Raw genomic sequence first — 24,372 nt, forward strand, 5'->3', positions numbered from 1 at the left:
CTAGCCCGTCTCACCTGCCTGTGGTGGTGGCTGTTTCGCTTGGCCGCCTGTAGCCTGCATGTGTGACGTGTACAGCCAGTATTTGACTGAACAGTGTGAGTGTGACTGTTACAGAGCCGGTGAGGAGCGTGGAGATCGTGGAAGGCCAGCTGGGGCCTGCCAGGAAGGGCGTCCTGGGCCCTTACCACGCTGGCCAGACCATCCACGTCTCCTGTCTCTCCCGCCACGGTAAGTTGCAGGTCCCTTGTCCTCGCCTGGCTCATGACGATATTATACACCGGAATAATGACGAAGTATTGTGATTATTCAAATATTTACGTAAAGGTGATTTTCTTGCTAAATGGATAAATAATTCATTGAATGGTCCACAGTAGAACGTCTGTGCTTCCCGTGGAAGTCATTTTTATTTACGTTGGCTTGTTTCCTGGTTAGGTTGGCCGCCTCCGGTCCTGACCTGGTGGCTGGGCAAGAGGATGCTCAAGAGTTCGAGGGAGGTGACGGCGCCAGGTCAGGTCCAGAATGACCTGGTGATCGAGGACATCTCCCGCAGTTGGCACGACAAAACCTTAACTTGTACGGCCAACAACACGCGCCTGGCGGAGCCTGCCTCGGCCTCCGTCCACATACAGATGTTGCGTGAGTTCATGGTGAGAGGTAGAGAGACAGGAGAGGGAGGGAGGGAGGGAGAGACAGGTGAGGGAGACGGAGACTGAGAAAAAAAGAGGAAAGGGATATGGAGGTACATGAGAAGGAGAGAGAGAGAGAGAGAGAGAGAGAGAGAGAGAGAGAGAGAGAGAGAGAGAGAGAGAGAGAGAGAGAGAGAGAGAGGAATATGGAGAGAGAGGTATAGTGTGAGAGAGGGAGAAATAGACAGATAGGGAGAGAGAGAGAGGGAGAAAGATGATAAAGGTGAGAGGAAGGTCAGAATCAACCACATATGACCATGTCATAAAGGCATTATATCTGTTTCTGTAGACATGAGTGTGAGAGTAGAGGTAGGTAGGTAGGTGAGTGGTGCATTACTACTGTGTGTATGACGGCGGTGCAGTGATGCCTTCCAGGGTGAGCATCGTCAACCCGGGTCCCGTGGTGGTGGGTCGCCAGGCACTCCTGCGCTGCACCTCCGTCGGCTCCAACCCGCCCCCGACCCTCTCTTGGACCCTGAACGGCACCGCCATCCATGGCCACAAGGTGAGGGGATGAGGTGCTCAGGTGTAGCTGCTGCTGGTGAGGGTGGTGGGACACCGCCGCACACAGGTGAGGGGACTGGGGACACCAAAGTTTACGGAGGTGGGAGGTTGTGGCCAGCACCCGACCAGGAAAGCACTCCCCTCCTGACTTAAGCGAGTGTTGCAGTAGTGGCGGGAGCCATCTCATACCTTCCGTGTCAGGGTTGCTGGACTTACTTTCTGTCTTATTTATCCTCAATTATCAGGCTATTGCTTCCCTATCTTCACTTTTTTTCCTGTCAGTCCATTTTTCCTTCGTAGAACTTTAGATACAAGAGCGAAAGAGTCCAGCAAGCCTCTGGCACTGTGGTCTACGGTATAAAGACTTGTTTCACATCATTTTGTAACCAATTTCTGACCATGTTTCATTGAATGGTCTCTGCTTCTTGCGTGATCACATCTTGCGAAGAACATTCTCTCTCTCTCTGTTGACATCACGAAACTGGTTGGAGAACTTGAAAGTATTGATCAAATCACTCCTGCCTCGTAGTTCATCCATGGATGACATACTTACGGGCCCCTAAGCTCTCACGGTCACTCAGCAGTCTTCAACCCCTTCACGTCGTCAGGATCCAGCACTTTGTGGGGTTGAATTCAATTAGCCATTTCTCCGGCCATCTTACCTACGTCTTTGTTGTATGTGGCATTTCACCGACATTGTTGGTTTGTGCGACTTTCATGATCTTAGCATCATCAGCAAACACGTATACAGGTTTGATCTACTTCCCCTGGCAGGTCGTGTGTGTAGATCAGAAACCTTAATGATTCCAACACTGAGCCCTCGGAAACCGTAATGATTCCAACACTGAGCCCTCGGGAACCGTAGTGATTCCAACACTGAGCCCTCGGGAACCGTAATGATTCCAACACTGAGCCCTCGGAAACCGTGGTGATTCCAACACTGAGCCCTCGGGAACCGTAATGATTCCAACACTGAGTCCTCGGGAACCATAGTGATTCCAACACTGAGTCCTCGGGAACCATAGTGATTCCAACACTGAGCCCTCGGGAACCGTAATGATTCCAACACTGAGCCCTCGGGGACCCTAATGATTCCAACACTGAGCCCAAGGGAACCCTAATGATTCCAACACTGAGCCCAAGGGAACCCTAATGATTCCAACACTGAGCCCTGATGGACGGTAATGATTCCAACACTGAGCCCTCGGGAACCGTAATGATTCCAACACTGAGCCCTCGGGAACCGTAATGATTCCAACACTGAGCCCTCGGGAACCCTAATGATTCCAACACTGAGCCCTCGGGAACCCTAATGATTCCAACACTGAGCCCTGATGGACGGTAATGATTCCAACACTGAGCCCTCGGGAACCGTAATGATTCCAACACTGAGCCCTCGGGAACCCTAATGATTCCAACACTGAGCCCTGATGGACGGTAATGATTCCAACACTGAGCCCTCGGGAACCGTAATGATTCCAACACTGAGCCCTCGGGAACCGTAATGATTCCAACACTGAGCCCTCGGGAACCGTAGTGATTCCAACACTGAGCCCTCGGGAACCGTAGTGATTCCAACACTGAGCCCTCGGGAACCGTAATGATTCCAACACCGAACCCTCGGGAACCGTAATGATTCCAACACTGAGCCCTCGGGAACCGTAGTGATTCCAACACTGAGCCCTCGGGAACCGTAATGATTCCAACACTGAGCCCTCGGGAACCCTAATGATTCCAACACTGAGCCCTCGGGAACCGTAATGATTCCAACACTGAGCCCTCGGGAACCCTAATGATTCCAACACTGAGCCCTGATGGACGGTAATGATTCCAACACTGAGCCCTCGGGAACCGTAATGATTCCAACACTGAGCCCTCGGGAACCCTAATGATTCCAACACTGAGCCCTGATGGACGGTAATGATTCCAACACTGAGCCCTCGGGAACCGTAATGATTCCAACACTGAGCCCTCGGGAACCGTAATGATTCCAACACTGAGCCCTCGGGAACCCTAATGATTCTAACACTGAGCCCTCGGGAACCCTAATGATTCCAACACAGCCCTAGGAGACCCTAATGATTCCAACACTGAGCCCTGAGGGACGCTAATGACTCCAACACTGAGACCTAGAGGTGCATTGCTCAGTACCCAGGCTCTGGAATCTGGCGTCCTCTCCTGTCTGTTGTTGGACTCGGGGTTTCATCATTATACTTCCAACTATTTTGGGTTTTGTCTTGCAGTGTAATCCTTCTCAAGCACTGGGCGATCAATTCTTTTTCTTCAAAGTAGGGGAACACGATGGGGCAGAATGAAAATTACAATAGAAATTACCTCGGCAGAAGGCAACAACAGGAGACGCTAGACAGAGGTTCCTTTTCGAAATGGGCTGTGGCTTCCGGTGGCGTGTTGCAGGGCTGGGGTCTGGGTACATTCCCCTTCATGATATAGTTCAGTAACTTGCCAGAGGGAAGGACCTGATTATGTTCGCGGGTGACGATGCTAAGGTCACGAGGGAAGTAGTGAATGGTGAGGATTGCATCAGCTTACAAGGGGACGTAGACAAAATCCAAAGTTGGTCTGGTTAATGGTTGATGATCTTCATACCAGCTTTAAATTTAAAGCACAGAGGATGGGACTCGGCGAAAGAAGGCCTCGATGAGAATATTGTGGAGTTCAGTATAAGCTGCAGGAGGGTGTTAAGGTGGATTTGGGAGTCAACATTGTACGTGACCTGACGCTAGAGCTTCACCTAGAAAGGGATGTAAAGGACAGAAACTGTCTGCTAGAAAATATTAGAAATAACATTTAAGTCCATAGATAAAGAAAGGTTCAGGATGCTATTCATAGCTGGAAATAGATCCCACTAATATATGTTTCTCAGGTTTGGTCACTACATTAAATACGGCTTAAAGAAATCACAGAGGAAGGTCTAGAGAAGGACGAGAAAAATTATATCCGAACTGAGGGAACTAAATCACAGTGAGAGAGGTTAGAGGCCATTAATTTACCCATCCTTGGAAGGAAGAAGAGTAAAGGGTGACTTGATCATAAATCTCAAGTATCTATACCTGTTTGGCGACGGAGTCAGGTCTTCGAAGGATGTGAAGATAGAGTAACCAAATGCCTTAACAGGAAATTAAGCAAAAATAAATGTTAGAAGTAAAGAAGTACTTTTATATCATCAAAAACGGGGCCCCATGAGTATAGAACTCCCTCCCCGTACAATACAAGAGATGGGGCCCCACAAGTGTAGAACTCCCAACCCGTACAGTACAAGAGATGGAACCCCACGATTGTAGTAGAACTCCCTCCCCGTACAGTACGAGAGACGAGACCCCACAAGTGTAGAACTCCCTTCCCGTATAGTACGAGAGATGGGGCCCAACGAGTGTAGAACTCCCAACCCGTACAGTTCAAGAGATAGGACCTCACGAGTGTAAAACTCCCTCCCCGTACAGTACAAGAGATGGAACCCCACGATTGTAGTAGAACTCCCTCCCCGTACAGTACGAGAGATGGGGCTCCACAAGTGTAGAACTCCCATCCCGTACAGTACAAAGAGATGGGGCCCCACGAGTGTAGAACTCCCATCCCGTACAATACAAGAGATGGGGCCCCACAAGTGTAGAACTCCCAACCCGTACAGTACAAGAGATGGAACCCCACGATTGTAGTAGAACTCCCTCCCCGTACAGTACGAGAGACGAGACCCCACAAGTGTAGAACTCCCTCCCCGTACAGTACGAGAGACGAGACCCCACAAGTGTAGAACTCCCTCCCCGTACAGTACAAAGAGATGGGGCCCCACAAGTGTAGAACTCCCAACCCGTACAGTACAAGAGATGGAACCCCACGATTGTAGTAGAACTCCCTCCCCGTACAGTACGAGAGACGAGACCCCACAAGTGTAGAACCCCCTCCCCGTACAGTACAAAGAGATGGGGCCCCACGAGTGTAGAACTCGCTCCCCCGTGTAGTATGATGGGTCGAGGGACGTGTTGTGTTGAGGACGAGAACGTGGTCCTGCACATCTCACGCTGACTGAATTATGTACAGTACAATTGATCGAGGCAGATCCAGAGCACAGTGTCACCAGTTGTGACCAACGTGATGCACATATTGCACAGCGTGTACACTTATGTACGTGATTGCTTGTACTGTACTGGGAGGGAGTTCTACTACAATCGTGGGGTTCCATCTCTTGTTCCGTACGGGGAGGGAGTTCTACACTTGTGGGGTCTCGTCTCTCGTACTGTACGGGGAGGGAGTTCTACTACAATCGTGGGGTTCCATCTCTTGTTCCGTACGGGGAGGGAGTTCTACGCAGCTGGAGACCCATTTCTAGAACTTTCTCGACTGTCGCATCGCTCTGTAAAATCCTCTGTACTGACCACAGTCACAGCTTCGTGGTTTACCTCATCATACGGTCATCTACAGCTCTTACCGTAAAAAGGACTTATTTACTTACATATTTTACAAGTTTGCGGCATAAAATAAGTTGCTGTAACCTCTTGTTGCTCATTTGCATCTTTCAAAGACTTGTATATCGGTGTTACCGGACTCCACCTGCATGAGGTGTCACCGCTAGTGAAAAAACCTAGGCTAGGCTGTATCATTGGGAATATTGTCTTCGTCCAAGAACTTTCTCACTCCAAGGGAGTGTGTATTTCCATAGTACTGGAGGCGGCGCAGCCATGGGCTGCCGAAACTTCTTCATAGACATTGGTCGTGGGATAATTATAATGATAATGATAATTGACTAATGATAATTAATAGTAATGATGATTATGATAGTAATAATAATGATTAGTGCCAGAGTGTTGATCGGACGTGCCCTACAGAGCGTGGTGGAGGGGTCGATGACGTGGTCCAGCCTGGCGGTGAACGTTACGCGCGCCCACAACAACATAGAGGTGTCGTGCACGGCCACCAACCCCACCCTGCACGGGGCCCGCCTCTCCAACACCACCACCCTCACTGTACACTGTAAGTAAGTTCTAGCCATGCACTGTAAGTACTGGCCACACACTGTAGGTACTGGCCTCACGCGGTAATTACTGGCCACACACTAATTACTGGCCACACGCTGTAAGTACTGGCCATACACTAATTACTAATCACACTGTAAGTACTGGCCACACGTTGTAAGTACTGGCCACACGTTGTAAGTACTGGCCACACACTGTAAGTACTGGCCACACGTTGTAAGTACTGGCCTCACACTGTAAGTTCCAGCCACACACTATAAGAACTAGCCTTGCACTGAAAGTGTTGGCCATGCACCACGTGTAAGTTTTGGCCTGACACTTAAGTTCTGGCCATACATTGTAAGTTCTGGCCTGACACTTAAGTTCTTGTCATACATTGTAAGTTCTGGTCTGACTGTAAGTTCTGCCCATACATTGTAAGTTCTGGCCTGACACTTAAGTTCTGGCCATACATTGTAAGTTCTGGCCTGACACTTAAGTTCTGGCCATACATTGTAAGTTCTGGCTTGACACTTAAGTTCTGGCCATACATTGTAAGTTCTGGCTTGACACACAAGTTTTGGTCGTTCACCGTAGCTTTTGACAGTATAGAACTTTATGATCACCTCAAGTTCTGGACAGCCACTCAAGTTCTGAAGGTGCACTCAAGTTCCACCCATAGACCTACCATTTATGGGGTTTGGCTGCCCACAGCAGGTCCGATGGCCGTGGAGGAAAAGGATCAGATCCTGTCTTGATTCCTGATGGAATAGAGCGTCCGTCAATATCTCAGAGCTTGAAATATTCACCATCACGCTCCTCACTGTCGGGGACCCCAGCCACACACACGTGCCCACCACACACACACACACACACGCACACACACACACACACACACACACACACACACACACACACACACACCCAGGTTCGACCCTCCTGTCACTCACCGGATTCCACTGTACATATCGACTCCTTAGGTCACTGTAGCCTGTGTGTGTGTGTGTGTGTGTGTGTGGTTACCCTGCCACACATGCTGGCTGTGTCCCGGGTGCTGGACACGTGACCCCCCCAGCAGGACAGTAACCTCCAGCCCTCACAGTGTGTACCGTCACGTATTCCTGTTGTACAGAAACGCTTCAGTCATTCATCATTCATTTATCATGTTGGGATGTGTACTTCTTACAGTGGGAATATATTTGGAATGATTTCTGCTTCATCAAGATTTACATTTTGTGATGACGTTGCCTCATTCACGTGTTGCTTGTTCACCGTGGTGGTGTTTGTTGCCAGACCCTCCATCGGTGTCGCTCTCGCTCGGCCGCTCCCTCCAGCCGGAGTCGCTGAGGGAGGGAGTTGACGTGTACTTCACCTGCACCGTGTCCGCCAGCCCGCCCGCCTCACCCATCACCTGGTTCCACCAGGTGAGTTATCTCCCTCCTCAAGTAATGCTCTCAGTCCTGTACGTCACCAGTTTCAGCTTCACGTCTTGGTTATAAGCTTCAAGTTTGGGTTATACAAGGTTCGTCTTGGGTATAAGCCTCATGTCTTGGTCATAAGCTGCAAGTCTTAATTATAAGCTTCAAAGTTTGGTTATATAAGCTTCAAGTCTTGGTTATGCAAGCTTCATGTCTTGGTTATGAGCTTTGTTTTGATTGTATGGTTCAAGTCTGGTTATAAGCTTCAAAGTTTTGGTTATGAACTTCGTGTGTTAGTTGTAAGCTTCAAGTCATAGTTATAAGCTTCAAAGTCTTAGTTATCAACTTCGTGTCTTACTTATAAGCTTCAAGTAGTTATAAGCTTCAAAGTCTTGGTTATAAGCTTCAGTTCTTAGTCACAAGCCTCAACGTCTGGTTATAAGATTGCAATGTTTCCTGTGAACCATAAACCCAACAGAGCCAGTACCACTCATGAGTTTCATGACCCCCTGTGTTGTTCATATTCCCCTAAATATTCACTTTATCTTATCTGACTCATTGGGGTTCGTTTTTTGCTCTGAGCTTCATGTCCCTTTACTAAGCTTCATGTTTACCTGCTGAGTCTCATCCATTCCTTCTTAGTGTTTTCCTTCCCTCCTGAGGTTCATGTTCCTCTCCCTAGCCTCAGTTTTCCCCTCCTGATTTCCCTTCTTGGTTTCATTTCATCCTCTTGAAATTCCGACTCCTCCTTTTGATGCACATGATTCAGTCACACAAGACTGAGGTCTTCTTTCTGTCTTAGAATCACCTAAACCATGATTTGCTTCCTTAAATTCACCTTCCCTCCCGACGGAGTTGCATGTCACCCACCTGAACGGCAGTTTCCCCTCTTGAGTTGCGAATCTCCCATCCCAGTATACGGGTCCCCACTCTGAGCTGTGACCATCATTTCTGTCCGGAAGTCTGGTTCTCAGGTTCCCGTCCTGAGATGTACATCTCCCTCCCGAAATACAGCCCCACCTCATGAGCGTATGTCCTCCTCCTGAGCTTCAGGACTTCCTCCATAGCTGTATGTCCTCCTCCTAAGCTGTAGAACTTCCTCCATAACCTCATGTCGTCCTCCTAAGCTGTAGAACTTCCTCCATAACCTCATGTCGTCCTCCTGAGCTGCAGGACTTCCTCCATAGCCTCATGTCGTCCTCCTGAGCTGTAGGACTTCCTCCATTGCCTCATGTCGTCCTCCTGAGCTGTAGGACTTCTCCATAGCCTCATGTTGTCCTCCTGAGCTGTAGGACTTCCCCATAGCCTCATGTCCTCCTCGTAAGATATAGGACTTCCTTCATTGCTTCATGTCGTCCTCCTGAGCTGTAGGACTTCATCCATAACCAGTTTCCATCCCTCTCTTAAGGTCACGTCTCCTTTCGTGTAGGAAGTACCTGATATGAGCCACAAGTCGTCCTCCTGAGGTACATTGTGTCCAGCGCCGCCCCTGGGCTTCATTGTTGTCAGATGTCCCTCTCTCATGTTGCAGGTCCTCCTCCCCCAAGCCACAGGTATTCCTCCCGCCCACACTAACCCCCGTGTCTTACAGTGAACCTCACCCACGTCATAATGTCTCAGTTTCGCCTCCTGGGCCTCTCATGCCCCGCCCCCGACTTCACAGAACCCCAAGACATCTACTTCAGGTTGTGGCACTATCTCTGACCCTCAGAATGTTATATCATGGTTCCTTTGGATCCCAGGGCTCGGTGCATAATCCAAGTCCACAGAACTGTACTGCAGACCTTGAGGAACTGAGGTGTGGTGTCCTGCCGTCAGGGCCAGGTGGCGGCGCAGAACGTGAGCGGTGGGGTGGTGATGAGCGGCGACTCCCTCGTCCTGCAAGGCGTCCGGCGGCAGCAAGCGGGACAGTACCGCTGCGGCGCCGCCAACCCACTGGCCAGGGTCGTCAGTGCTCCCGTCCGACTGAGGATAAAATGTAAACATTCTATAGATACCTCGTACGTCTTTCGTAACTGAGTATAAACATCACATCCAGTGTTTGACTGTGTGTGTGTGTGTGTCTGTGTGTGTGGCATATTCGGATAGGCTTTTCATATGCTATCCCGCCCGGCTGCTAACACTTTATGTTTTAGTCATAAGTAACGCTACCTCGTACGTCTGTCGTAACTGAGTATAAACATTACATCCAGCGGGGCTTCTTGTGTGTGCCTGTGTGTGTGTGTGTGTGTAACTTGTTAGCAAAGGCCTTGTGTATGCTGTCGTGCCAGGCTGCTGACATGATATATTTCGATGATATATTACACTGTACATGTTATATTAAGGATTTTCATGATATCTCACCAAACACCTGCTACAGTGAGGTAATAAGACACCACAGAGCAGGATAGCCATTGTAGTAAGACATCATAAGGCAGGATAACCACTGTAGTAAGACATCTTAAGGCAGGATAACCACTGTAGTAAGACATCATAAGGCAGGATAACCACTGTAGTAAGACATCATAAGGCAGGATAACCACTGCAGCAAGACATCATAAGGCAGGATAACCACTGTAGCAAGACATCATAAGGCAGGATAACCGCTGCAGTAAGACATCATAAGGCAGGATAACCACTGCAGTAAGACTCTCTTAGAGTCGCGTCGGATTATCACTCGCTTTTATAAATCCTTAAAAGCGGAGTAACTCGAGGGATTGAGCACTTTAAGCCCTAGCTCCGTTGGTTGATTATCCAGTACATACCAGCCAACAGCTGAGAGTCGGAAGCTGTCCAGCTTCGTTTACTGGGATAGTAGGGCAACTACCAAAGGGAAATCCCCAGGACTCGAGCACAGCGGCAGTGTCCATCGTCTGACTGCAGTCCCGTGCTTCCTTCGGGCGGCAGCACTGTGCGACCAAAGCCGAGCGTCTACCGTTGTCACGGGTTTTCGCTTCGTGGTACCCGTCACGCACAACCCATTCCTTAGGAATAGCGTACCAGCCTCTGTTGGTATGTCGGGTACCAGCAACAGCCATGAGGGAGCGGCCGACGACCGTTCACCCTCTTGCCCACATTGTGGGAAGACCTTCGCCAGCTTTCGGGGCCGTAGGGTCCACGTAAGGCAGGCACATGCCGGCTCCTTCCACCAGGAGCTGGCTACCAGGCACGTTGTATCCAAGACTCGGTGGTCTGACGAGGAGATTGAGCTCCTCGCTAGGGCTGAGGCCGGGATGGCAGCTGGTCCCTCACTAGTTGCCGGGCAGGGCTTGAACCAGCGGTTGCGGGAGATTGTCCCTTCTAGGACGGTCGAAGCGATCAAAGGTCTCCGACGCAAAGCGTCGTATAAGACCAGGGTTCAGGAACTGACCTTGAACTTAAGCCTCCTCCACGAAACTGGTGAGAGCGAGGTGCTGGATGGTGCGCCGATTGAGAGGCGCGTCCCAGCCACAAAGCGAAGCAACACGCGGAGTGGCACCCCGGGGGAAGCACCACGTACAGGGATGTACGTGTGTGCGGAACCCAGTGGTGAGATTACTCCCACGGTTTTATCCGTCCCAGCCATTCCGCGGGTCCCCCAATCCCAATCAATTGTTTCTTTTGTGGCGGAGACTGTCGCTTATTTCGACGCATTACTACTCGTCCCCACAAGTCTATCGTGAGGCGAGGACGTCCCAAATGGAGCCCTCGACCATTTGCGTCGGGGTGACAGCCTCGCCGCAACCAGGGCAGTTGCAGAGCACGCATCACGAAGGCTAAGCTCCTGTAACTCGCGCGAAGACCGCCCGAATCGTGGTGGAGGTGGTTCAAGGCAGTCGGCGAACTCTGGCCGCGTACGCCGCGCGGAGGAGGCTCCTTTGCGTGGAACCCGGCTTAGAAGAGAGCAATACCGCAAAGTACAGAGACTCTATCGTGAGAATATATCTTTGGCTGCTGGACAAGTGCTCAAAGGCGATTGGGAGGTACCGCCAACTTCGGTTGGGCCGGAACACCTCAGTCCCTTCTGGGGGGCTCTCTTCTCTCGACCATCTGAGCCGGATGAACGTGCCATTACCGATTTTGACCAAACATGTGAACAACTAGCAGAGATCATAACCGTAACGAGGTAGCACACCACCTCAAAGCCACTAGAACATCTCCTCCTGGACCTGATAGAATGTCGACTCGATTGCTGAAGTCCATTCCTCCGAGGGTTCTGGCCAAAATGTTCAACCTCTGGATAGCTACGTCTTCGTTACCAGAGCCATTGAAGGCTAATAGAACGGTGCTGATACCTAAGGTACCCGACCCAACCGAACCCAAGGACTACAGGCCGATCACCATCTCCTGTGCCGTAGTCCGCCTGCTCCATGAAATCCTGAGCAGCCGCATCTCGAGCCTCGTCCAGATCGATGAGGCTCAAAAGGCATTCGTTCCAGTGGACGGATGCCTTGAGAACCTCACGATCTTGGATGCGATCGTCGGTCGTGCGCGGGCACACGCCCACGGTGTGCACCTGGCATTCCTCGACATGGCCAAAGCATTCGATAGTGTTAATCATAGCACTATCGAGCGGGCCATGTCGCGGAAGGGCATCCCAGCCCTCGTCAGGACATACATTATGTCGACGTATGACCGAGCCTTCACTAACATCGAAGACAGCAACGGGATGTCGGACAAGATAAATATGACTCGTGGGGTCAAACAGGGAGAGCCATTATCACCGATTCTCTTCAACCTTGTGATTGACGAGGGAATCGCAAGGGTGAAGGAGACCGGTGTGGGGGTTAAGTTGGGCGACCAAAAAGTGTCAGCATTGGCTTTTGCCGATGATTTGGTCCTGGTTGCGCAGACGCCCACTGGCTTGCAGAAGGCAATGAACGTGATGGCTGCGACCCTCGCGGGGGGTGGGCTTCAGGTTAATCCAGGGGGGTGTCGTACCCTCACCATGGAGGTCGACGGCAAGCGCAAGACTTGGTACGTCAATAAGAACAGGACGTTCCAAGTCTTGGGCAGCGCTGTCGGATCCATGAGTGCTGAGGACGAATACAAGTACCTCGGGATTCTTGTCGGGGCCGGGGGTCGGCGTAAGTCCTACGGGGCTCTGCTAGAAGAGGGGCTCCAAAACATCACCAGAGCCCCTCTAAAACCTCAACAGCGGATTGCGTTGCTTGTGGAGCATCTGATGCCCAAGCTCATGCATCGACTGGTGTTGGGGGAAGTATTTAAGACTCAGCTAGCACGCATGGACAGGCAAGTTCGAGTGGCGGTCCGCCGCTGGCTGCGCCTAGCCCATGACGTGCCCTGTGCATTCTTCTACTCGGCAACTGGAGATGGTGGGCTGGGTATACCAGACTTTGTTTCAACCGTCCGGCTAAATAAACAAGCGCGGTTCGAAAAACTACTCACCTCGACCGACCCACTGATTCAGGCGGCTGTCCGGGAGCCTGCAGTGTTGAGCAAGCTGCAGCGCTGGTCTGGACCCGCATGCATTGCTGGTCGACAGGCGGGTAGTAAGTCCGAACGCCAGCATGTATGGAGGGCTAACCTGGTCAGTACCGTCGACGGTGCGGCTCTTGCTCCATCTGCCGCTGTGCCTCAGGTGAGCAGATGGGTGAATAGCGGGAACCGTTTCCTGTCGGGTGCTGATTATGTGAAGGCTGTCCAAGTGCGGATAGGCGCATCACCCACCCCTGCCAGGGCGTCCAGAGGCCGGCCCGAGATCAACGGCCTTTGTGACACCTGTCAGAAGCCAGGTACGCTCGGGCACATCGCCCTATTTGGCCGGGCGACTGAGACAGAGGGGTTATGAGGTGTCCTGCGAGCCACGCATTCCGATTGTGGGGTCCTTTCGGAAGCCGGACATCGTGGCTTCCAAAGGCACAGAGGCCTATATTATCGATACGCAGGTCTCTGGGGTTCACTTCCCGCTTTCAGCTGCACACCAATACAAGTGCAGCTACTACGGTACCCCGGAAGTCTTACAAGGCGTACGGGAATACACCGGGAAAGACACCGTGCACGTAACATCTGCCACCCTAAGTTGGCGTGGTGCATGGTGTCAAGAAAGCGCGAGTGCTCTCAGAGGGTTAGGGCTGACATACCGGGACCTTGAGGTGTGCACGGTCAAAGCCCTAACCTGGACTCACTCCCTTTACAGGATGTGGTCCAAGAGCACAGGTTAAAAATCGGAGCCTGCCTTGTACATCTGGTGTCGGCCACCAGGCAGGCGTAAGGTCATCTCCCCTTTGTTGGCTTGGGGTGTGCGGGATTAGGCTTTTCTCCCGTGGCTCCCAATGGCAGGTACCAGTTCCTGAGGTCGGGTTGTCGGACGGGGTGGTGGACGCCTTGGCAGGGTTGCCCATTGCTCCCGTGCGACAGGCCGCACTGGAAGGTGAGCGGTGCTGGAAGGTCGCTGTGTCCAAGTCGGCAATCCAAGTCGGAAATCCAATTATATCCGAAACATCATCTAACTGCCATCTCCTAACTTATTTCTAACTATGCTGTCAGCAATCTAATCTTCAATCTTCCTCTTACAGTGCCCATACACTTTTTCCAATTAACAACTTCTTTCACTATCAACATGTAGTTAGGTCGGTTTGCCAACAAACATACATCCCAGCACAGCACCTGTAGACAGACCTTCCCTCACTTCACAAGACTAACTGGCAATAGTAAAAAAAGAAAAAAAAAACTGTAGTAAGACATCATAAAGCAGGATAAGCACTGCAGTAAGACATCATAAGGCAGGATAACCACTGTAGTAAGACATCATAAGGCAGGATAACCACTGCAGTAAGACATCATAAGGCAGGATACCCACTGTAGCAGGACGTCCAGGATGACCACTGCAGTGAGACATAAGAGTTTGGCTAAGTAGGGAGCATGCACACCCTGTAATAGGACCTTCGTGTAACACCTCGTAACGGGGGGGTAACACAGTTACATACACCATGTCTCTCATAAACACAGGTGACACATGGGGCTTTTCAGACCAAAGCTGTTCATGTTATTCTCCTGTCCATTTTGGGTCAGATTTACGGCCGCTGGAACCCATTTGATTACGGCCCACGAGACAAGGGGTCCTAATGACACCCCCAGTGGTTTTATTTACATTCTGTGGGGATTTTATTTGTGATGTCGGGAAGGTATTTTTCCCTCCCTCCCTCCCCCACCATCACTTGCCGTGCCTTGAGTCAGGTGTATGTTAACGACGCTGTATCTGCGGGACTCTGTTTTGTATTTTCTCTCACTCAACAGATAAACCAGAATGTCTAACATCACTAACCACTTACTTCATCCATGACAAGCCAATCAACATCACTTGCACAGTGACGTCACATCCGCCTGTCAGATCCATCCAGTGGCAGTGGAAGAACGGCGATGACGTCATCAGCACTCCGGTAAGCGGGGGGACAGAGCGCGAGTCGGCACACTTGACGGTGCAGCCCTTGCACGGCGGCGAGGACAGGACCTTGTCGTGTTGGGGCGTCAACGAGATGGGCACCCAAGACCAGCCCTGCAGACTCTCCGTCAAAGGTGAACCTTAACACTTGATAAACGCTTATCCTGTGTGGCGGGGTAGCGACAGGAATGGATGAAGGCAAGCTAGTATGTGTGTATATGTATGTGTATGTATATGTGCGTGTATGGGCGTTTATATATATATATATATATATATATATATATATATATATATATATATATATATATATATATATATGAGTGGATGGGCCATTCTTCGTCTGTTCGTAGCGCTACCTCGCTGACACGGGAAACAGCGATTAGGTATACTATATATATATATATATATATATATATATATATATATATATATATATATATATATATATATATATATTGTACCTAACTGCCGTACATACGTCGAACAGCCTGACTGACTATTATGATCAACACCTTCATCCTCTTTCTTAAGAAGCTCATCTGCAATCCCATGCAGGAATGACGTCTTTCACACATATCTTGTGCATGGCTTTCATTACCTTGTGTGTGTTTCACTTCCATTCTTCATGATTCTCACGTCGCGCCCCGCTCTGACTCGACCATGTAACACATTCAGCTGACCTTCATAGTACTCTCACTCCCATCTCGTTTTCACGTCATCGTCTTCATTTTTGTGTCGTCTTCTCCTCCCACTGGTCATCTCCTTTTAAAACATTTTTTTTATTTTCTCTTAAGAGATAGAATAATCTCTTCACCCTTGTTTTAAGCTCGTGACCTTTTCCCACTTTTTCTTGTACTGTTGTCAGTCATTCACACTCCTTCCCTGCACGTACATTCCAGACTCCTCTTTTCTATTGAGCAATATAACTTTCTCACACTGCCACTCACTCCCTTCCTCATACGTCCACAACTCACCCTCCGCATGCCACTCACTTCACCCACACTTATAAGCGCTGCTTCCCCAAATGGCTTTTAATCCCATAGTATGATTTACTCTCACCTTTAGCCACTCTTCATTCAGTCTCTCTTGGCATCTCCGTACAGTGGACAGTTACCCAAGCTTACATACTTTTACCACTTTTTTTCACAGCTGTGTCGTTTCCGCCTTAACCCCTCACCTCACCCCATACCAACTTTCACCCTCACCACCACTACCCAGAAATTATGTGATTCCACCTGCGGTCCCACTCAGCACGTTCACGTCGAACAAGCTCTCCCTTGCATACCTATTGATTAGCACTTGAGCCCAAGCCACACTCACTCACGTATAATGATGTTTGAACCTTTTCTTAAACCATGTACCCCGAGCACCATGCCTCTTGCATCACACAACTCAACCAGCTGTTTCCGCATTTTGATTTACACGCCCCAGTTATTCTCTCAGCAGCTGCATGACTCCCTTGAATTCAGATCCCCTCCTAGCACCAACACCCGGTCTCTTTTAGTAACATTGTCAAAGCTCTCTCTCTCTCTCTCTCTCTCTCTCTCTCTCTCTCTCTCTCTCTCTCTCTCTCTCTCTCTCTCTCTCTCTCTCTCTCTCTCTCTCTAATGGGTATTCTTTTCATATTCACTCCTCTCACTACGAGATGCCGTAAGCGCTCGCTCGCTGTCGCCCGCATCTCGTAGTCTCCTTTTCTGTCGAACCACCTGATAGTCATCCAGGGTGAAGTTTTACCCAGGGTCCTGGGTATTATTGACTCTCGGGTCCGCATCATTAACTACAGTCATGGCTTCAGTTTCAGCGTCGAATTCTTGCATTACCGACAGACACCTCCATAACCCCTTGAGTTCCAACGGTGCGACCCTTGAGTACGACGGTTCGACCCTTGGGTTCAACTGTACGACCTTTGAACGCAACGGTACGACCTTGAGTTCAACGATACAACCCTTAGATTTCGACTGTACGACCCTTGAGTTTAGCGGTGCGACCATTGAGCACGACGGTACGGCCCTTGAGTTCAACTGTACGACCCATGAACCCAACGGTACGACCTTGAGTTCAACGGTACGACCCTTGAGTTCATTGGTACGACCCTTGAACTGGACGGACAACCCGTGAGCACGACGATATGACCCTTGAACGCAACGGTACGACCTTTGAGCACGACGATTCAACCTTTGTGCTTGACGGTGCGTCACCTTTGGGATTGATCCCCTGGCCTTTAACCTGACTCTCAGGTCAAAGGGAATGCCATCACATCTTAGAGCTGCACCGCCGTGTTCAAGGGACGTGCAGCTTCGTGCTCAAGGGCACACACCCGCCGGTCAGGGTCCCGGGGTGAACCAGGGACCTGCATCACGGTTGACCGCTAGGGTCACCACTTAACAGCACAGCTACCCAGGCCGGGATCAGACAGCAACACAAGTACGCTGACGAGGCATGAAGGACAGCACAAGCATCCTGACACAAGTTCCCTGACGATGATTAGACCACATAACTGACGTTGATTGGGCAACACAAACACCCTGAAAATGACTTGACAACATAGTTACTCTGTCAGTGATTGGACAACACAAGCATCCTGACAGTGATTGGACAACACAAGCACCCTGACTGATTGGACAGCACAAGCATCCTGACAGTGATTGGACAGCACAAACATCCTGGCAGTGATTGGACAACACAAGCACTCTGACAGTGATTGGACAGTACAAACATCCTGACAGTGATTGGCAGTACAGCTCCTCAGACGATGATTGGACCACATAAACTCCCTGAGGATGATTGGATGACGACACAAACACCCAGACAGTGATAGGACAGTAGCACACGCACCCTGACCGTGAGTGCATCACTGCGTATAATTGGAATGTCGGTAGCATGACTTACGGTGGGGTGCTGGCGGTACCTGGTGATTGGAAGTGTGCTAATCGTTGTGTCGCTTGCCTCCCGACAGAGGTGGCCGTGCCTCGGTCGTCATGCACCGTGGCCAACATCAGCAGCACGTCGCTCAGCCTGGCCTGCCACACCACCCGCCTCCCGCCTCACGCCACCGCGCTCTACACAGCCGAGGTATGTTGGCGGCCCGACCTGCCCCTCTCCCCAGCCTCTTCTACCCACAGGTAACTCATGTTGTCCTTCCCTCTCCCTCGCTTTATCCATCAGTATCCTTTCTTCATTAATCTTGTTCTTAACACTTTTATTTTACACCGAGATGCAGTTATAATCATGAAGCAACGCAGGTTAGAAATTGTTCGAAATCGATGTATTTATATTAATCGCAATCATGTTCACTGAGACACCATCGAACACCATCTACACCTTCATCTTTAGCTGACCATCGATACTACTGACCTTTGACCTGACTCTTGAAGTCAAGTCGGAAGCATCTCTAGTGACTCCTAGATGCTAGAGAAATACTCTAGAAGGCCTTACGCTAGTGTTATACATCACCACAGTAATACTCATTCTCTCACTTGACGTCCTTTCACACTTGTGTGTGGTGCTCCTCTATACGTGCACACACCCACTGTCAGGTAGACTTTTCCACACGAGTCTCCTTTATCTCGCACAGCGAACTTAGAAAATTTAGAGCACTTAAAAAAATTAAAAGCACAAGCTGTCTCGTATCACCGTTAACTTATATCATTTTAGGACGTCCACAACACAGTTGTCCTAACATCATTTTAGGACGTCCACAACACAGTTGTCCTAACATCATTTTAGGACGTCCACAACACAGTTGTCCTGACATCATTTTAGGACGTCCACATTACAATTGTTCTGTGTTACTTTCCAACCCCACTGTTCGTAGGTAGTCTGCAACAACACTCAAAGTTCCCTTTTTCATTGTTCGAGCCAGTGTGTATCAATAACCTTTAGGGAGCGACCAGCGCAACGGAATTAGTCTCCACGCACCACTAGGTTCCGAATGCCCCCGCTGTAGCCAAAGATACGAAGGGGACCAGTATAACAACCTGTAGGAATCTTGTGCATTACCTTATGACTCGCATGAGGATTTCCCGTTAGTGGAAGACACACAGATCCAGACACATATCCACATGTGGACTTATAGGTTAAGGAATATACAAGTACACACGCCAATACACAAGCTGCCATAACATATAAAGTTCATCTTTATCCCGTCATTACCTTCGTTCATGAGCACATAATGTGCAAGGTCGTGTGGCCGTTCTCCTCAGGTATACTTCGAGAACCAGACGTTGTTCGCCAACATCACCTCCAACCGCCCCACATTCAACGTGAGCCGCCTGGACGCGGGCACCAGCTACCAGATCAAGGTGTACGTGACGCACGGTCCCGTCACCTCCCAGCCCGTGCTGGTGTCAGCCTACACCGCCAGCACGGCCGAGTCATCCCCAGGTACGTTACACACACACACACACACACACACACACCGTGTGACTGCCGACACCTGCAGGACATACCTAGCACGCCACCCGTCACCTCCCAGCCCCTGGTATGTCTTCTGAGACCTGCAGGACAGGCACGTTACCTTCCAGGCCATGCAGGTAGGCTGCGGTAGTGTGCACTCGACCATAGGTGTTCGCGAGCACTTACATACCTAGTATGTTGATGTCAGCTGAGCTGGTAACACTGTAGAGTGAAGTGTGAACTGTTTATTAGATGGCCACAAATAAAACATATTGTTCTTGCAGATAGACAGGTCTGGTAGTGTGTTCTGTGTCATTGATATGGATTAGGCGTGTAAGCAACGCCCGTGAATGTTAATAAACATAATATTTCGTGGTGTTGGTAGTAACTTGTTGTCGTCCAGCAGAGCTGTCAATCATCGCGTATTTATTACGTTAGATGACATTTTGTTAGCAAGTGTCCACTGTGGGAGTCCATATAGGATTCTCTATACCATATAGTTAAATGTAAACATTGCAACTGTCAGTCTTGAACATGCAATATTCTCCGTCAAATAGTCTTGTCTTGTGACCTATAGACACTCACCTTCTCCCCCTGCTACCCCTCCCAGACACACACACACACACACACACACAACCCTGTTTTCACCCACCATTCTCTGGCCAGAGATATCGCTGTCTTTACACTTCTGGATTTTTTTTTTCTATAGCTGAGACGGCCTTTGACCTGACCCTTGGAAGTCAAGCTGGAAGCATTTCTACTAAACCAAGGTTAAGGTACTGACTCCTAGATAATAGAGAAATACCCTAGAAGGCCTTACACTAGTGCTATAGATCATCACAACAATACTCAGCTCTCACACTTGACGTCCTGTCACACTTGTGTGGTGCCCCTCTATACGTGCACACACCCACTGTCATGTACACTTTTCCACACGAGTCTCCTTCATCTCGCACGGCGGACGAATATATATATATATATATATATATATATATATATATATATATATATATATATTTATTTATATATCACATACAAACCTCCGACAGCCAGGATCGAACCCGGGACCCCTGTGCCACAGGCGGGAATGCTACCGCTAGGCTATGGGCCTGGCTAATAGGAAATAACTGTTCGAATACTATGTACTCGAATACCCTTCGTCTCCCGTTGGTGAGCAATGGGGTCTACACCAGTTATTTCCCAACAGGCGCACATAGCCAGCAGATAGCATTTTACCGAACCTAACTGTACAACTGCACAACGCGGTAACATTCCCGCCTGTGGCACATGGGTCCCGGGTTCGATCCTGGCTGTTGGATTTTTGTATGTTCTATGAAGGTGCGCGTTCATATTCTCTTTATTCGTATATATATATATATATATTTATATATATATATATATATATATATATATATATATATATATATATATATATATATATATATATATATATATATATAATATCCTAGCCAGAGCCAGGTATCCATTTTATTGACCAACTCCTAAGGGTGGATGAACGGCTGAGTTGATTGTGGACCGACTGTCACAACTAGGATTCGAACGTATGCGCTCGAACTTGGGCGGCCTGTGAATGCGTCACGGTATGGAACGCCAGCCTTCACGCCACCGAGAGTTGCCTCTGATTGGTGAATAAAAGTCACTATTGCTTACCCTTGATCACAGTTGTGCTAACTACCATTTGCGCCTGATAACAATTAGCAGTTCACATCACAGTACTATGTCCCACGTCCCGTTACTCCTCCCTCATACAATGTGACCAGCTCAGTTGACACAAACATACCAAGTAAATGATCGCTCACTCCTGTGGCCGAGTGTAAGTGTACTTCCTCGTAAGCCAGTCATAGTTTTCCATAGATATATCAAACCGCCATATACGACTCTGCCTGATCATCACTTGTGTTGGTGGTGAGAGATGAAGTATTCAGAGGAGAGAGAGTCGCCATGAAAAGAGTCGTTTTATGAGGTGAGTGATGTAGGCGGTTGAAGGGTAGAGTAAGGGAGGTGAAGCTTTAGTTTTAGACCCGCGCCAACTACAAAGATAATCTACCTTGAAGATCTACATTGTTACTTTTTTTTTCTTCGAGAAAGGTATATGCTGAATGGTCACACAAATGGGTAGCCATTTGTATTTTAAAAGGCTTCATTAAATGGTACCACTTTGATCCGTTGTTGTCCCTGAACTTCCACTACACCAGGGTTAAGGCACGTACCACCTCAATGATCCCTTCACAATTGGGAGTGTGAGGTATATCCTTCTCCGACCCATCCCGGGGTAGGTGAACACACAACACGAATCTCTTTTAATATGAGCCACTTTATAATCATGAAAGTTGTAACGCTTCAGTATATTATACTATAATCATTCTCTGCAACTCATTTTTGTGCTACTCATGTCGTATCGTGTCTCATGGCAACCTTTTCTCATCAGAGTCCGACGGTGAGGTGGGCGGTAGCAACGTGGTGGGCGGGGTAGTGGGTGGCGTGGTGGTGACGGTGGTGATAGTGGGCGGCGCGGTGTGTGGCAGGATCTGCTGTGTCAGGAGGGTCGCCGCCAACAAGCGTAAGGCCCTCTGTCTGCCCCCCGCTGACGACACACGCCCCATGTTACATGCTGGTACATATCCTAGTAACTCACCACGTATCCTAGTTTACTACCGGAACGTATATAGGCTGGTATGTAGCCCAGTGACTTAATAGGAGAAGGTACCTACTGATAGCCTAACAGGAGACGGTACCTGCTGATCTCTAGTCAAGAGAACAGGCAAGGTATATGGTTGGGTAGGTAGCATGATTACATAGTAAGGCACGGGACGTGATGATACGTATCCTTGTTACTTACCAGAGGAAGGTACATGCATGTAGGCAGCCCAGAAGACGAAGCATTTAATTGTAATCGCATTCGGGCACCATCTTGGGTTTAATGGCTGACACGTATGGGAAGCCAAATTGTAATTAACTCTTTGTATAGTATAAGAGTTGTCTTCACCCATGCCGAGATTCCGCCCATGAACTGGACCAGCGAGTAATGCTGAGTCACCACAAGAAAATGTGATCAATATAATGTGCATGACAGCGTGCTCGAGCGTTACGTTTGTGATGGTATGTGTGTGTGTGTGTTTATGAACTGAATGGTAGCAAGTCCACCGGTTAATGTGAGGCAGAAGACAGCCACCTGGACCAAGGAGGGGAACTACACACCCACTGTATGGTGCTGGCTTACCCCGAAGCTGTCACTAACGCTCTCCCGATATCTCGCGGCAAATTATATATCACGCTGGAGATACGTCATTGAAAATCATCCTCTTATTGGAAGTATTCGTCAACCTGTTCATGAGTCATGCAGAGCCCCGGTTGCTTGTGGATGGCAACGTTTCCCTGTCATCATAGGTGGACGATGAAAAGTTTTCCTGGCAAGTAAGCTGGAGGTGTGAGGTGTGGTCGACCAGTGTGGCGGATGTTGTGTGTTTGGGTTGACTGAGAGACGAGCACTGATAAGAATGCCATAGAAAATTCTCTAGGGTTTTTAATATAATTTTGTCAGTATGAATACCGGTATATAGGTGATTTATAAGTGATAGATATAATCTGTAGTGAGACGAAGCAGTATGGATGTAGTCAAAAATGGAGAAGATCCAGCATGGATATTCAACATGATCTTCGAGGTACGCAATAATATACATTTTCCAAAAGCCACCTTATTTTGGATGTAGAAGGATGCCCTTTAAGATATATATATATATATATATATATATATATATATATATATATATATATATATATATATATATATATATATATATTGCTTAAGAAATTTATAAAAGTGTTGAAAAACTGATCCTTTATATGTACACTGGAGGGAAAAAAAAAAAAGTCATTTTGAACTCTAAATTTATATCAGACTTATTATGTAAAACCATGAACACATCTGCGATATTAAACAGTTCATTTAGATAGACAAAAAGATGGTATATAATTTTCTGGCATCGAGTTGTTGTTGCTTCAGAATGATAGTAGGAAAAAAGTGTGTAGAAAACTGGATTTTACGGCCATTCTGATTGGGCAGCGCTAAAGTTTTGATGGGAAGCGAACTTGACAGCCTCTCTAGCGCTGGCTCACCACAGTGTTGCCATCAACCCTCCCGATACTCGGAAGGTCGTACCTCCCTGGTCGTTAGTTGCCTAACATTTACCAAAGACTATCGTGAGACCATTTACCACCTGTGCCAACCCTTCGAGGTCTACGATTGCTAGATCAGAATAGCATAGCCTCCCGACCTTAGTGATCAGGTCCAAGACGAGAACATCATGAATAAAGGAACACATGGTCATGAATTGACTGATTATGCAAGATTATTGATCGACTATGGACTGAACCATTTTAAAGAAACACCTCACATGGAGAGTCGCCGTGGAATCAAAAGTCTTAACGTTAAGGTATGATGTTGGTAGCGTGAGGAAGCCTAGTATAAGTTTGCACAAGTTAAAGAGTGGAATTGCAACATCCTTGTGTTTGGAGAAACTAGGCAGATGTCTCTTTGGTGGAGATGGCTGTGTGTAAAGGAAAAGTTAAAGAATACTGTAAAATGAACAGCTTCATATAAGCCAAAGATATTTTTGTTTTTTTATTCGCACATAGTGAACTTCGCTTTATGTTTAAGGTCTATGATTTTTTGTGTAGTATACGGGCATTTTATTTCTGCGGTTGACATTACACCCCGTTTCCCGGGGGTGAATGAATAAGGCACCAAAATCACATATCTACTAAACATCTCGTACACGTCAGAAAGACTACGCTATACACCCGTACTAATCCTCCATACTAAAACTAGACCTTTTTACTTGTCCATCGACTTGTGTCATCTCTCCCTAATTACCGTAGTAAGAAATAGCTGCTTTTTAGCTTATGATAGTTTAATATTTCCATCATGATATCTCCTGAAATCCCTGATGAATCCAATATCAGTTTGCCTCTGACATGCCATGACACTGGATCGGGGTGTTTAGCACTGCATGTCA

The 24,372-nt window shown here is 48.6% G+C and overlaps 1 protein-coding gene across 2 annotated transcripts in view; it reads left to right on the forward strand.

The window, feature by feature from the left end:
• LOC139755504 (uncharacterized) overlaps positions 1 to 24,372 on the forward strand; it is a 77,948-nt gene that overhangs the window by 45,332 nt on the left and 8,244 nt on the right. The window contains exons 4-13 of one of the 2 annotated variants that reach the window (XM_071673857.1): positions 115 to 228; positions 433 to 636; positions 1,049 to 1,191; positions 6,035 to 6,179; positions 7,454 to 7,584; positions 9,397 to 9,556; positions 14,797 to 15,075; positions 17,898 to 18,013; positions 19,144 to 19,324; positions 21,786 to 21,971. In XM_071673857.1, the coding sequence (XP_071529958.1) occupies positions 115 to 228; positions 433 to 636; positions 1,049 to 1,191; positions 6,035 to 6,179; positions 7,454 to 7,584; positions 9,397 to 9,556; positions 14,797 to 15,075; positions 17,898 to 18,013; positions 19,144 to 19,324; positions 21,786 to 21,971 (1,659 nt within the window). The remainder of the gene's footprint in view (positions 1 to 114; positions 229 to 432; positions 637 to 1,048; positions 1,192 to 6,034; positions 6,180 to 7,453; positions 7,585 to 9,396; positions 9,557 to 14,796; positions 15,076 to 17,897; positions 18,014 to 19,143; positions 19,325 to 21,785; positions 21,972 to 24,372) is intronic. The other variant, XM_071673858.1, reaches the window with a different exon arrangement.

This window comes from Panulirus ornatus, chromosome 19 (assembly GCF_036320965.1).
Source record: "Panulirus ornatus isolate Po-2019 chromosome 19, ASM3632096v1, whole genome shotgun sequence".
In the NCBI taxonomy this organism is placed as follows: Eukaryota; Metazoa; Arthropoda; class Malacostraca; order Decapoda; family Palinuridae; genus Panulirus; species Panulirus ornatus.